A 16,048-nucleotide genomic window follows, 5' to 3' on the forward strand; every position below is an offset into this window, starting at 1 on the left:
CTGAAATGATCACTGAAATCCTGCGTTCATCAAAATCAGATGAGAAAGGTGTGCTAGCAGTTCCTGCTGGATTTATCAAACATCTCAGTTCAACTGGGAAAAAGTGCAGGATCAGTATAAGTAACTGCATGTAGCACTAGCTTACTTCAGTCTTTCCAACTGATTTTCAAATTCTGACAAACTAATTTTATAAAGATTTAAATCATGAATGACCAATGCAGAGTACAGAGAAATGGAAGATACTGGAAAGCATTTTTTAAAAGTGAAATGAAACCAACTTAATTAATGAAAAAGTAAATTGTGTGTGTGAAATCTATATTTATCCCCCCCCCCCCATGTTGTACCTGTTCCATTGCATATGATGAACTGAAGACATTACTACTGTTGCTGGAGCTAGTGGAGGAATCAGCAGAGCTTGCTGATGGGGTTCCACTTCCTGATGTCTTTACTGTAAGTGCTTGTTCTTCAGAAAAGCCCAACTGGTGAAGTAGCTTTTGATCTTTATTCACTGTTAGCTGAAATACAATATCTTTTCTTAGCTTCTGCAAACTGTACACATCTAGAATATTGATAAAATCATCCTAACATACCAAGCTGTCATTTGCAAATATCTGTATGTTTTCCACAGGAGCATTCAACAGCTTTGCTATCTTCCATCTGACACTCCCTATGATCTCATTGCTATGAGCCTGCAAAAATGAAGTAGAAGTTAGTTCATTCATGTTCTCAGTTCTAGGAAGTATTATTAGATAGAAACCAGTGACCCATAAGGGAAACTTTTCCACGTTATCCTGCAAGCCCCATTTACTCAGCATACCCTTGACAAATGCATCTCTGGGTTATTTGTGGGGCCTGCCTGGTGTTTTTACATGAGTAGAATGTGTGCTTTTATTTAAAATGCATCTCTGGGTTATTTGTGGGGCATAGGAATTTGTTCATTTTTTTCTACAAAAAATGAAGTCCGGCCCCTCACAAGGTCTGAGGGACAGTGGCCCGGCCCCCTGCTGAAAAAGTTTGCTAACCCCTGCTTTGCATCAGCACCCAACTCCCTTTTTGCTGAGAATTTTCACACCTTAAATTTGAGTATTTTAAAATGCAATAAAATTGAAAGAGCATACCTCTACTGTAAAGGTATCTTTGGTAGATTCATACATAACATTAAGTGTTAAAAGATGTCCATGAAAGGAGGCACCGTGAGGTAGAATAGTTCGTGGAACGGAGTAAAGGTCCTACGGAAAGAAAGGACGGTATATAAATTCAATAAATAAAATAATAATAATAATAATAATAATAATAACAACAACAACAACAACAACAACAACAATATGAGAACTTCAACAACAACAACAACAATATGAGAACTTGAAGCCTAAAAGCATTGCACTTACTGGGCTACTCAAACTAAAGGGACACGGGTACCAAAATTTCTTTTTTTTACCTCTATAGTGATGACGTAGCGTTCTGCCAACAGCAGCAGTCTCTCAATTATTACAAGCTTCGTTGACCTGGAGATTGCAATCAAAATAAATGGGAGACAGTTGGGTAAGACCTCTGTTGAGCTCCTTGAAAATACCTACCAGCCTGACAAAAGCCACCAACACTATGCCCTGTGGCCGCTATCTGATAGGTGCCCCAAACAAATTTCTCACTATCAAGGGGTATGCAGAAGCTGGAACTAAGTTTCAAGGTGGCAACAGTCAAGGAGTTAGATTTATTCACTTAACATAGAATGTTGGGGAGAAATGTGTGGCTGCCACTCCTCCCCACATCACCTCTGTAACATTTGATTTAAAAAAGAGGAAGTGTGATGTGATGTCTTCACACTGTTTTGCTGTACCTGCTCCACATTACACATTGAAGTGAGGCAGAGCCAGAGAAATTCCTGAACTGGGTCATATCATATTATGCATTCCAAGTAACCACAGGTTAGTGGTGAAGTACCGGTGGCGGTGGCAGCAAGGAGAAAAAAAATCATCCTTAACGCACACTTCCAACCCTAGTTTTGCCTAGCGAAATAAAACAATGGAGGAGTATAAGTAGTAAACTCAGTCCAGTTTTTCCTAAACTTTTGTTATTTGGGGCTCACATAATTCAAAGATAAACCTGGCAACACACTTTATTATTTCACCTGAAAAAGGCTTAAAAAGTGAGGTACAACATACCTCATAACATTTCATAAAGAAATGTTAGCGGGGAAGAAGGTGTGAGAGAAGAGCCAATAGCAAGACAGCGCTGCAGATTATTGCAGTTTTTGATGCTATTTTATACCTCCAATTTGCCCTCCTTCCCCTCAGGGCCAGGGGGAACGTGGTCAGTGCTTTAGGGAAATAGCACCAGCTTCTGCACTTGGCTGTATTCCTGGGCCAATTCATCTTTCCATTTATTTAATTAAGGTATCAATATCTCACACCTTTCCATGGTAACAGTAAACTCAAGGAAGCTTACAAATAAAAATACAGATGAGACCAAACAGCAGTAGAAAAAGGATCACAGAAGCCATATCAGCAACAGAAAACATTTAGATTTAAGATTTTTACAGTGCTGTTGCTGGTAAACTGCAGCCTCACTGTAGACTTCTCCCACTTGCATAAATGACTACTATGCTGTTGTACATTCCCTGAGAAATACTACTAGTACCAACTATGATCTTCTTTAAGCAGCTGTCCAAATCAATTTAATGGAAGTGCACATTATTTGTTCCACGATTACTACACTTGCTTAATACAGGAACAACACTTCTTTTTTGGAACTGAAACAGAGCACCACTTGATTTTCCAAAAGGTGAACTTAGGGTATATTATATTGTGCTGTGTTGTATTATTTTCCTTCTCATCACAGGCCAGAATAAGTTGAGCAAACCTAACAAAAGTGTTTACTCAACACTTCTTTTTGTAACCAGAGACTTGCACCACCCTTCTGGCAACTACCTTCTGCAGTGAATCCTTTGCAAGGTATTTAAAAAAACAACAAATAAAAACAAACAAACAAATCCCAGAAACATTCATTTGTGGGGACAAATACATTGAATAAACCTATCCTTTGTAAAGTGTTTATGTATGATGAAGCTGTGGGTGCCAGTTCTAATTTCGGTAGTTTCTTTGGCCCATACCCATTTCACACACAGACAAGAATACCTGGTTCAGATGTAACATTCTAAAGTTTAGTGGATCAGGAATGTGAGATATGACACTCCTCATTACTGAGCTTTCTTTTAATACAAGCAAGTTGGGCAAACTGTGGTTACAGCTAACCACAATAGCATGATTTAAAGAGGATTTCATACCATGGTTTTGCACACCTTAGCAAGGCATGGTTACAGAAAACTTGAAACTGAAGGAAGCTGTGAGCCTTCAGCACATTCCCAGTCCTCTAAATCACGGTTATCTAGAACAAACCAACATAGATCATATTTATCTATTCCTAAACCAAAACCTTACCTGTATGGAGACTGTACTGATGTTGCCACAGTAGGCATTGCAGTTGCTGTTAGCATTTTGGTAGCTCTTGTGACAGCATGTGTCAGCGTTGGACCACCAAGGGCTGAACTGGCTGCCTAAAATGAAATAAACATCATGCTATTTCTGGATTACAAGGAAGGCCACGTAATGGTGCGGCAACTTCTTCAGCACTGAGAACCTAAACTTTGCCTTTTATCTGCAAAGTAATTTGCTAGTGCCAAGGCATAACAGGCAGACATCTCTACAAACCTTCATTTTAATGATATTCAAGAAACGAACAGTGGCTACTCCCTGTGAATACTCTATCTAGTTAAGATGTTTGAGGGTTACACCCAAGGCAAGTAAACAGGTAAAAGATCTCTGACTCTAGGCTCCTGGCTCCAGTTCCAACCATGGCAAGAGAGAGATGGAAAATACAATTCCAAAAAAAGAATAACTCTACTTGGGTCAAAGGTGGGAGAAGGTTCAGCGTCCCAGACAAAGACAGGAAAAGAACTGGAGTTGTCTAGGGTCATAAGTCTACCATGCAGTTCCCTGCTGCCCCAGTTAATTAGTGGATATAACCCAACATGGTGGCTGCTCCATTGCTCCAGTTGAGAAAGGGCTTTCTGTACAGTACAAGGTGGAATGCTGGAAATTATTTTACAATTATATAAGAAAGAAAAAATAGAATGGGACATTTTTTTAAAAAAAGATTGACACTTACTTCTAATCTTGTATAACAATCTGCAATGAATTTCTTATGGAGTGACACTGAATCCTGAAAAGAATGAAAAGTGTTAAACTATATTAAAAACATTAGTTCACACACATGCAGAGAGAGCAAGAGTACATACAGAGAACTGCTACTATACACGTATTACTGAATTTAAGCATGAGCACGGGTGGGAGAAAGAGTGTTGGTAATACAAAAACGTACACAGTCCATGTCTCTATTCAGACAAGCAAAACCATGGCTTGCCATTATGAATGAACAGCAGTAAGTGTGTGTGTGCGCGCACACACACACACACACACACACACACGCACAATCTCTTCCCCTTCCCTCTTCCTTCCTGTGCAAAGAAGCATACAGATGCAGAGAAAGAAGTTCAACTTCAAATCAGTGACAATTTAACTTCAATCAGTGACAAGTTAACTTAAAATCAGTGGCAAGCTAATAGTTTGTAGTTCCATACAAATGCAGCAAACTATCAATTGTCAACAAGTGGAAGCTACTAATCTCTTTTCCCCGTGCACGCAAAGGAAGAGGTGGGATTGCACATTTCAGGGGCAATACTGAGGCATTCTACATTTGTTTACAACAACATGCAAGGTGGAAGAGTGAGGACAGGGACACAACCTCTGACTCCCCAGCCTTGTCACCCTCCTTGAGCTGGAGGAATAACTTCTTCTGCAGTAGAGAGCCTGCTCAACTCATTTTGGCAACCTGTGAGATTTAGAACCCTTGAAAATCACATGAGGAACCCACATAAATAGAGCAGGCTCTCCACTGCAGAAGCAGCTATCCCTCCAAGTCATGGAGACAGCAATGAGGATGGGGTGCCCACATGGAGCTACAAGGTTAGTGTTCGCTGCCTACTCTCATGTGTTCTTTTAACACAGATACCGAACGCTGGGTTAGGATCGTCTGAAGGCAGCCTACATCTCATCTTCTGGGACAAGTACAGCCACCAAAACAATTCAGAGTTGTTACCTTCTTTAGTCTTGGATTTAGATTGATGTAACTATAGTTTATTATTAGCTGAATAGCTTCATTTGCTATTTCTTCATCAGGTGACTCCATTGCGATCTTCCAAATAAAATCCATTCCTATTAATTCCAGTTTTTCTACATGCTAGACAAAATAAAAGAGAGAGAGACTAAGATTGTTAACACCCAGATCAGAGTACACTATTGAAATATTTCACATGTTGCAGAGCTTTATCCTATCACAAACTGAAGATACTTTTATTAATAACAAGTAATAGTAATATGAGTACAAATAAGGACTCCTCTAATTATGTTGGTTAATCCTAGAAAAATCCCCTCCCTCCCAAGTACGTAAAAGCAAAGAATTTAACTGTGCTCATGGATTGTTTCATATGAGTAAGTTAAAGAAAAGTGATCTGAGCCCTAATGCTAATCTTGACTTAGGACAAATTAATGTACTATAGTAGGGTTGTCATATTTCAAAAAGTAAAAACCAGGGCACCCCAAAATTGTTGAGATTATTTAAAGGAACCCCCAAAATTGTTGAGCTTTTGTTAGGGGAAAAAACACGATTTTTTAAAATTGACTTGCCTAAGATCCAGGACAAAGTGCTACCTTTCCGAAATTCCCCTGGATGTCAATTCCGCCTTTGAAATCCCAGTAATGTCAGGGGAAATCCGTAACTATAGCTTTGAAGAGCCACATTCTAACTGCCACTTCCCAATGGTCACTATTTTCCAAATAAACTTGCCAGCTGTGACCTATGAACTGCACTGGAACAAGTTTATAGAAAGCTGCTTACCAGCTGAGTTCCTTGACGTTTCAATCGATGATCACAGAGGTTCACATTTTCAAAAAAGGTCTTAAACAAACCAAAACCTGTTTTTAAAAATTAACATTTTAAAGGAATTCTGCTATTTTCATTTAAACAAACACAGAAACATTACTCATGCAAAATAAAAGCTTTAAAGTCTGACTTCATTAGTCTCTGAAGCTGTTTGCAATCTTCAGCCATTATCAAGCCCCCCAAATTTTATTCTAAGATATCTGACTATTATACAGAAGGCTGATAAAACAAAAATACTTACATACCATTCATAGTGATTTCATAAGACTCCAATTTAAGAATTTTTTCTTTAAAAAGCTGCTGCTGCACATCACTCTCGAGATCGTGCTGCCCCTTTGTAAACCATTCAAAGCACATCTGTGAAAAGAGTTTACACTATGGTTCACATTCTGTTTTTAAATGATATATTTTACACTGCTCTAAAATATCCGACATACTATGGTTTGCTCCACACACCAAAATTTGTTTGAGGATTGCTAACAATTTAAGAAAACTCTAGTATCCGTATGACTGAGAATTAAAAGTAATTTTTGTCTACTCCTGATAGCCCCTCAAACATTCATAACAGCACCTTATTTTTTTACAGATTTGTGAAACGATTTTGTTTTCCTAGTGTGTTTTGATTTTAGCCCCAGATCATCTTTAGGATACATTGTTTCCAAGTAAATTAGTGCTACATTTATTCCAAGGACAGCATCTCACCTCTCGATCTAGTTCACAAACATCTTGGCCTGTCACAAGGCATTCCCAGATTTCCCGAGCACGACTCCATCCTAAGTAAAGCGTAGCCTCTTGGAGAAAAAATGCCAGAAATTTGAGATGTGCCTCCAAGTACTGAAAAGGAAGCAAACACAAACTGCAATTAACATTTCCGAACAGACCTTTATGAAACATTTTGCAAATTTGAGGTTTGAGAGATTCAAGCTCGCTGCCTCAGTAAAGAGACAAGTTGCTTCTATACAGGGCTATCCCCAAGTGATCTGGTTTGAACGCCACAAGTTTGCTTACCTCCCGGTACGTGTATCGGCAATCCACTAAGGTTGCTCCTGACAGGCCCCCAGGACCTGCCACAGATGCGGCCAATCGGTGGCATGCTATTAAGCTGCTTGTCACCAGCTTCACTATTTCAAAGTTTTTCTTCAGATCCTGAATAATGCTCTTGGCAGAAGTATTGGAAAAGATGTGTTAAGCAGAGCATTACAACACGCGCAATTAAGACTTTCAAGGCTCGAATACAAGTTTCCCTCGCTGCACCACCCTGGCCATCTATTCAATCAGGGCCTCAAAAGTCTCATAATTTCTATCCTCATTCACCACAGTTTCCAGTCATGACACTCGTCATGCAGAAGGAAGTACTAAGCACTTCAAATACATACTTCAGTTAGCACAGCACAAAATCGTGTGCTTTCGTTTCCAAAGCCAAATCTGAACTTACTATGAATACTTAGCATTAAGAATGACACTAATACGGCATGGCATTGTGACAGCGATTGCTTTGTTCAAATAGGAAGTCTAAGTCTGATTTCTATGTAGCAGACCTAGGGTTTGATAGCTGTTTTTCACATCAGTTCCCTACGCCACAGGTGCCATGTTAAAGGGAGAAAGTTAGGAAGAGGGGGGCTAAATACAAAGAAAATTTTGGATTCAAGGATGAGACTTTAGGCCCACAGTGTCAGCCGATACGTTTCCTCTACTTAGTAGAACTTAATCAAGAATTACACAAGTAAAGTTTAATAAGGTTAGAAGGATAAAATACAGGGTAACCTTACAAATATAAAGTATTGATGCAGAGCTGAAAAACCCTAATTAAATCATAATTATCTGGATCAACAAAATAAGTAAGGCTAGAGTCTGATACAAGCTTTCTAAAGGATGCCTCTTTTAAAAAATGTTAGGAGGAGAGGAGGATACAAAGATAAAATGGGAAATAATGGAAGATCCTGCTGATGGAGGGCAGGGTCTGAGGAAAAGCAGCTCAATACAAGACAGCCTTTATTGCGAAAAAAAAGGAGAGTCAGAAGAACATCTTTAATCAGAACTAATATATCTGACCATGCCAGAGTTTACAACATGGTATGTGAACTTGTGAGTTACACCAGACCAAATATTCGGACACAATCTGAATAGTGGGAAATAGCTATTTCTGGGAGATCCTACTGCTGACAGCTCTTAAGACCACCCAAAGAAACACATTCCCCCCTTCTTTAAAAATCTAGCTTGAGAGAGTGAGTTGCATGCTGTATTGAGTACATAATAGTGTTTGCTCAATTAACAGAGCCTAAAATTACAACAATTTGTATGCTAGGGCCTGCAAAAAAAATTGAGGTTAAAAAGTGGTCCTCAAATTTGTAAAGCCTGGGAACCACTGATCTATACACTGAAAGAACAAACAAACATTTTTAGGTCCCAAGTACCCAAACCCTCAGTATTTAATGTTGTCCCTGAACGCATCCCATTTTTCAGATTCATTCCCTCCTGATCATTTCTCCCTCCTGATCATATCATATCCCTCCACACAAGACACAATTTTGTCTCAAAAATTATCTTACCTTATCTTGCTTTTGGTAGGTCTGCTTAATAAAGGAGCGTGTGATTTCATGGAGCTGACGTAAAGCTGGTACCACCCACACAAACTGAGGATTATTATGTTGGGATGACTATTAGGAGAAGGTACAGTAATAGATATGCTTAGTAACAATGACTGCATAAACATTCAAAGTTTTATTCCCCATTCCAGATTACTTTTGTAGTCTGTACTATAGCTATTCCTCAATTCCACAAAATCGATTGTTTAGTTCTCTATGTAATATATATAGATTACATTGTGAAGGACACGTGGATCTATTTGCAAATTTCATTCTTGCACCTTCCCCGCAGCAAACAGTCACTGCTTTTGGCAGAAACAAAGGCAAGATACTGGCTATGACTCTCACAAGAAGCAAACTGATACACACACTCTCCCTTTTCAAGGCGTCCTGTGAAACGTGAGAACTAATGAATATGCCAAGCTTCAAGTTCTGCAACATTTCTAATCAAATAAAGTTACATCTAGAAGATTTGGGGGCGGGGCGTGCGGAATATACATTCTGAGAGATAGGGCAAACTAACCCTCTTGATGTCTTCTATGCATTTGATGATGTAGCTTCTTTTTATTGCCTCCTTCACTGCATATGCATCACTAAGGATTGTCAAATGCTCCTCCAAGGCTTGTTGAATCAAACTGCTGGGCAATGTTGGAAGATGAGCCAACTCCCAGAGAACCTCAAGAACCTACAAGGATATACACACAGAGATAAATATCAACATTCATTACAGAAGTTAACTTCCATGTTAACTCTTAAAAGTGGAATTTATTACTCATGCCTTTCCAGTGGTTGTCTCTACACGTGCTTCCCGACCAATACGTCCTATCAAGCTTAGCAGCTTCTGTCTCACTCTATCACTCTCAGATTCCCAACTCTACAAAAGGGAAGGGGAGGGGAGGGGGGAATAACAAAAAACAAATTGAGTTTCAACTGGGCCAAGCTTTGGTTATCCATATTATGATCTTTAGATCCAAACAGACTTCAATATATATATTTCAGTTTCTTGCTGTAGTTGCCTCACCTTCTGAATAAGGACAAAGAGATGATTGAGCTGGTCTGAGCTGAACTTGACAGCAGCTGCTGCAATAATGGTGTGGATGTTCTCTATTACAGTTGACGGCTGTCCTGACTTTAAAGAGGAGAGAAAAACAACAGTAAGGAGACAGCTATGAAAAAAGGTGAACTTGAAAAAATGATCATAGATGTATATTAAACAGAAAATCTGGAATCTTAGGCATTCTCACCCTGGAGTAAACCCCACTGAAAACATAGATGTTTCTGATTAAACATGCTTAGGTTCACACTGTGTATTATCAAGCAAGAATGAGGAAGTCTGTAGCCCCATCTTAGAGACTGCAAGAAATACCACACTGACAACTTTGTGGTTTTACGTTCAGGTTTTGGACACAACAAAGGAGGTATTAGTATTCTGTGAAAGGTTTTATACTAAGTGTAAAGGGCAGATACCATTTGCTAGGTGTGTCATTGAGTAAACTGATTACTAATTCAGAAGCGCTTTCTGTTTCAGGCTCTGGGTACTCTGGAGGCTAATGGAACCAGTAGAAATGCAGGCATTGTGTAACTACTACTACATAATTAAATAAAGATGAATCATTCGTTCATCTCTAAGAAAAGATGGTGCTTTTGAGAACCTTGGAAGGTAAAATTTCAGAAATAAATGCTCAAGCCATGTCAGAAAGGACTCACAATCCTTCAGGAAGGCTGAACTGATTTGTTCGAAATCAAAAGAAGTTGCTAACATAGGTGCTAACAGCCCTTATATGAATGCAGATTAGTACAGTATTTGAAATAAACATTCTAAAGGTAATGCAAATATGAAGACTGTATGGAATACTGAGCTGCTAATTTATCAACCAAACTCTTGGTGCTACACATTGCAACAAGAAATATACTTGTGAATGGGCAGTGTGCAAATGTTATTTGTTCTCATATACAACTGAAGTTAACGTATGGCCAAAATCTAAAGAAATGAAGTCACCTTAAAATATTGTAGCAGTATTCTTAGTTATAAGTATCCTATGTAATGCTGAGAGACTGAAAACACATTGAACCACAGAAGTCATCCATTTGGAATACTGGAAATTGTGTGCTTAAAAGCAGTGGACATCACAACTTTGTACATCAACTCTACCTGCATCCCTGCTACACTGTGGCAATGATTTGCAACTCACCTTAGTCAGTCACAACCCACCCATGTCCTACAGTACTGGAAAGGGATAGACTACAAAGACATGCTATAATGTGTGATATTCAGAGACACACAGAGCCTTAAGATCTCTTTTTTTAGAACATGTCACAGGTTTGTCAGCAGAATGACTGTGCTCAAAATAAATGAAGAAGTACGTCACATTGTTGCAACAATGCCAGAAATAAAGAGCTCTGTCACCATTTTACAGACTACTGCATATTTATAAGCTTAACACTGTGTGGATATTCTAAAGACGCCCATATCTAGTTATAAAGTAAATTGGAGTTGTGGTCCTTGTGCTCATTACATTTCTGCACTCCAGAAATTTTCCAGCACAAATTTTCATGCAGAAAATTTCCATTAAATTTATGAATAACCATAAACTGAGGTATAGAGCAGGCCATAGTTTCTTAACATATTCAGCGCACAGGGAGATTTGACATAGTTGCTTCATATAAGAGTACTAAAATTAAGCAGTGAGGAGGCAGGGTAGGGAGAGAACATGCAGCCTTCAACACTTATGTGAAATTTGAATGAACATCATTTCTGCAAAAAAGAAAAGTGACAGAAGTGCCCTTGAAGATAAATGAATTACTAGAGCTCTGTTTATCAAAGTGCAATAACTAAGTAACCAAATAATGAAATGGTGTGTGGGAGGATGGATGGACTGAATAAAATGTACAGATAATGCAAAGGTATGTGGGTGTCAAACAAATTTAGCAAAGCAATTAAAAAAACTAGCAGTTCTAAAATAAGATAAAAAGAAAATTCATACATCTCTCAATGTTTTCTCTTTCACACAGAATTTGAAGAGAGATACAACTAGAAACAAAAGAGATGAACCTAGAAGCGTAATTTTTTCCAGGGCCTCAGCAAATGGGATCAGCATACTGTTTGCTTTCTTGCTCATATAGCATCAGAGTGTGGTTGTCACGCATCTTCTTGGAAACTTGCCTAAATCAGATTACTGGTCAGCCGGACATGAACAAGGTATGTCTTATGAGGTTTGAGAAAGTCACAACACAAGATAAAGATGTCAGGACTTAATATGGTGATAGGAAAGTACTGAGAAGCATGCATTGAAACAAACCCTTCTCTCTGCTTGTGGCATATTTATGTGATTTCAAATAAAATAAAATAAAATAAAATAAAATTCATTGAGGTGTTGTTTGTATTACAAGCAACAAACTTCCCTTGGGCAAGTTGTTTAACAATATGACCTACTGGCCTCCTTCCAATCCTAGGACTGATGCATCTATTTAGCATCCACGAACACAACTTCCTTCCATGAGTCCTAATTCTGTAGAATAATACATACTCCATCTCCATGGATATCTACCGTATGATCAGTCACACTATTATTAACTGCTAAGTTTGGATAGGTTTGGGATCTTTATACATGCACCTGAAAGACATTCCACAAATGCTGTCAAAAGAATTTCAAACTCTGAGACATACTGCTGCACATCCTCACCTGTATTCTCCATATTTTTGTCAGCTCATCTAATGATAACTTGCTGCCCAGGAGTTCAATAATTCCTTTTATACGATCACAATATTGTGCTTGGTCTATGTTACCTAGCGAAAGAAACAGGACAGTGAGCCTAACCAGAAGGAATGCCTTAATCAAGTCTTTGAAATGCTAATAACAAAATACATACTCCTTCAAAACAACTAAGAAGAGCTTCAGTAACATGAAGATCTGTTTTCTAACAACCCTCTCCATCTCATTCACTACACAACTAAGGCCCTTAGTATTTTTTAAAATGCCCTTTCTTACCCAATGGATTGGTGCTGGTAGCACCCAAGATACTTCTAAAAATACCAGAGAATTTGAAAGACTCAATAAATATGAACTTTTGAATATCTACACCAAAATATTCAGATACATGAATGGTTCAGACAAAGTGCTGAGGTTTAGCATTACAAGTCTTAGCTCATATACTTTGTTCTCGTACTGCAAAAAGTACACAATTTTAGCTTCCATCTTGTATTAACCACGTTTTTTTTAATCATCCAAAGCCAAACAACACTTCATCTTAACAATGGTTAAGTGAAACAAGCCAACTTTCTAAACTATGGTTTGTGTCAATCGACCACTGTTAAGATAAACCACAGTTTGCCTGGGTTTGGACAACATTCTGAATTTATTTTAATCTTATAAGTGAAAGCTTCACATCATTTCCTTGCAGCCAACCTGGAGTGAGGCAGGAGTGAGGCAGCATGCAAGTACAAGGCTCACTTTCATTAATACCAAACATAGCAGTTTAGCACTCCTTCTGACTGCAACCACAATATCAACTTTCTTTCTGTTTAAGAATTTCAGCAGGATGTTCAAAACTTACCTTCTAATGCAATTGAAAGAACAGAGTTTTCTACTAGCCAGTTTAATAACCGATCTGTATCTATTGCGTTCTTTACTGATTTGGATACAGTGCTGTCTTCAATAAGTTTTGTTACCTAAAAATTAACACAGTGTCATTCAGAGGATTTATAACAACTAGATATATCAATAGCCAAGGTGTGTAGGAAATAAAATATATAAACTTGAAAGTCAGTTGCTGTATGTATGGGTGGTTCTTGGGAGGGCTGTAAATATGTGTCTTCACTGTGAAGGTTTGCAAGGCCTGAAACACTAAATACTTGAAGATCCAGGGAATAAGCAAAACTATATTCTATTTTTCATTACTGCACTGAGCAGTGCCCAGCTCTGTAAAATCATTAATATTTCAATGGCCTCATGAAAAGTTTATTAGGCCTTTTAAATGCACACTAACACCATATATTTGCCACTTATTCCATAAGTGAACTTCAAACAGATTTATAGCCATGGATAGAATCTAAGAATGTTTTGATTCCTCCTATGCCTCTGAATTTTCTCTTTGAAAGCTTTATGATCCAAATCAGCAATGGTTATCATTAAGTTGTTACGGTTAATATGAGCTAGAGAACTAGCCCATTCGTGGGCTGCAGCCTGATTTAAGGTGGCTCGCAAGAGGAGCACTACCACCATGCACGTATATGGTAAAATATCCATAAAACGATCGCCAAATGAGTGTTTGGGATAAAAGTGTGTCCTAGATCTGTGAAAGTTGAAAATACCCGATTGTGAATGTCAATCTAATCAGTTGAAGATTTTAGCATAGCAAACTTACTTCTTTGAGAGAGTTCATTTTTGCACTGAAGTGTGGCGATTTCAGCATACGCAACAGGATATCTAAGCGCAGGTCATCTACGACTGTAACCAAGTCAGGTTGGAATCGCATGCAAAGGAGCTTGATGGCAGACAAGAGTTCAGGGATACTGACCAGCCTCTGCAAAACATAAGAATTATGAGCGCTTTTTAGAGATCTCAGAGAAGAATCAAGCAGCAAGGAAGATACCACCTAAGTTCAGGCAGCCTTTGAAACTGTACAGGTAGGGCTCCCAAATTTCAAAAAGTGAAAATCCGGACACAAAAGTTGTTGAGCATTTTTTGGGTAAAAGTTATTAAGCTTTTTTTAGTTTTGCATTGTCTATCAAACAAGCTTTGAAAAAGCAATAGCTATACAAGATTCCAGCCTCCTAAAACAAAGAGTGCAGATTTGCAACTATTGTGGATGTAGACCAGGCACAGGCAAACTTCGCCCTCCAGATGTTTTCGGACTACAACTCCCATCATCCCTAGCTAACAGGACCAGTAGTCAGGGATGATGGGAGTTGTAGCCCAAAACATCTGGAGGGCCGAGATTGCCTATGCCTGATGTAGACTGCTACACGGAAGCAACCATTCTAGCAGGGCCACTCTACCAGCTCCACTAAAATACTTGCTTTATCGAGCTCTTCCTGTCCCTGAACAATTCTATTCCATGCTGTCATTATAGAAATTATTTATTTTTTAAATGGGTATCCTGAGTTTCTTCTTCCTTTCCAAACCCTTCTTTGTTGTGCATGTGTTTTAGACTGTAAGTCTGTACGAAGGCACTTTCCTGTATTAACTGACTGCATGTAAGTAACCCAGCTGAAGAGCTGGGTAAACATGTTCTAAATAAATCATAAATATAGAACAAATTACTTTATAAAGGAAAGTGTGTACTAAGCACACTGTCAAGTGTCATTACAAGTGTTTCACCAAGCATTAGTTAAGTACACACATGCTTTTAAGCATGGGAGCAGCAGCATTAGCTAACGGAATGTCAGTTTTACACTTTCGAATTGCAGTTCAAGTTGTAGGTCATATCCAAAAAATCAGATTTTACCTTGTCTTTCAGGTCCTTCTCTTCAACATTCTGTACATATTTAATCATATTATGAATTACTGGATCCAGCATGGGCTATAAAACAAGAAACAGGCATTCTGTATGTTAAAGAGAAAATGTATCTCCCTGCTCCAAGGGCTTTCTTGAAATGGAAAACTTTTATTCCCGCACCCTTCTGAAGATCAGGGAAGTTTCCCCAAGTGAGATTTAATGTGGTGCAGGAAACAAAAATTGCAACCACTCTCCCCTGAGTAAAAGTATATTCCACTTATGCTCAGAATTTAAGACTTATGCTAGTGTTCCATTATTTGACACAAACTAGGTACAATTAAAATAGATGTAAGCCAATTTGATGTGAGTATATGTGAAGTAAGGAAACAAACAAATTAATTATAAAGTGTTGTATCCACTGCTTGCCTGAGTGGTAAACTGCTCACTCAAGCAATCTTTTCACCCCCGCCCCCCCGTAGACCCCTGAACATCTCTGGAGAGCTTTCCTATGGGCTGTGGCATAGGCAACTCTCCCTAAAATGGGCAAAGGAAGCAAGGTTCTTGTGTCCAGTTTCAGACAACACCCCCCTTCCAGGTAAACAGCCCACACTGTTCAATGAAGTCCTCCAGAAAGGCTTTTTAAGTGTCTGTAGGGAGGAGGAGAAAGATCAGTTGCACAAACAACTTTCACATGTGACTGTTAGATACTTCCCAATGTAAAAATAAATACAAGTCTATATTGGGGTGGCAAATGTTAGATTAGGACCTACTGACTGAGCTCTGGGTGGGTTAAAGTAGAACAAGGATTTCCAACTCCCAATTGTTTAACAATGGCAGCAAAATGACTCCCCCCCCCCCATTCAACTGCTGGAGGAGTAGGCTTTTATGTCGAAGGACTGCAAACTCAGTTTGGTTCTGTCACTAAACACAAATTCCAGGGTTCAGAATTATTTAATTCTAAGTTTACAAATTGGATCTCACAGACCGCCCACCTCCAATCTGTCCTATAAAGGTATCTCGCAGATTAT

General features: G+C 38.7%; 1 protein-coding gene across 2 annotated transcripts in view; it reads right to left on the bottom strand.

Moving 5' to 3' along the window:
* The window catches only part of USP24 (ubiquitin specific peptidase 24), a 72,045-nt gene that overhangs the window by 34,130 nt on the left and 21,867 nt on the right, over nt 1–16,048 (bottom strand). For both annotated transcript variants that reach the window (XM_083510199.1, XM_083510200.1), the window contains exons 9-27: nt 15,030–15,104; nt 13,947–14,105; nt 13,137–13,251; nt 12,266–12,369; nt 9,604–9,711; nt 9,361–9,456; nt 9,106–9,267; nt 8,547–8,654; nt 7,006–7,155; nt 6,700–6,831; nt 6,243–6,354; nt 5,953–6,029; nt 5,155–5,295; nt 4,165–4,218; nt 3,438–3,553; nt 1,439–1,505; nt 1,119–1,229; nt 591–689; nt 345–515 (exon numbers count right to left, since the gene is read on the bottom strand). In XM_083510199.1, the coding sequence (XP_083366325.1) occupies nt 345–515; nt 591–689; nt 1,119–1,229; nt 1,439–1,505; nt 3,438–3,553; nt 4,165–4,218; nt 5,155–5,295; nt 5,953–6,029; nt 6,243–6,354; nt 6,700–6,831; nt 7,006–7,155; nt 8,547–8,654; nt 9,106–9,267; nt 9,361–9,456; nt 9,604–9,711; nt 12,266–12,369; nt 13,137–13,251; nt 13,947–14,105; nt 15,030–15,104 (2,157 nt within the window). The remainder of the gene's footprint in view (nt 1–344; nt 516–590; nt 690–1,118; nt 1,230–1,438; nt 1,506–3,437; nt 3,554–4,164; nt 4,219–5,154; nt 5,296–5,952; nt 6,030–6,242; nt 6,355–6,699; nt 6,832–7,005; nt 7,156–8,546; nt 8,655–9,105; nt 9,268–9,360; nt 9,457–9,603; nt 9,712–12,265; nt 12,370–13,136; nt 13,252–13,946; nt 14,106–15,029; nt 15,105–16,048) is intronic.

Source organism: Podarcis liolepis (genome assembly GCF_965112155.1).
Source record: "Podarcis liolepis genome assembly, chromosome: 6".
In the NCBI taxonomy this organism is placed as follows: domain Eukaryota; kingdom Metazoa; phylum Chordata; class Lepidosauria; order Squamata; family Lacertidae; genus Podarcis; species Podarcis liolepis.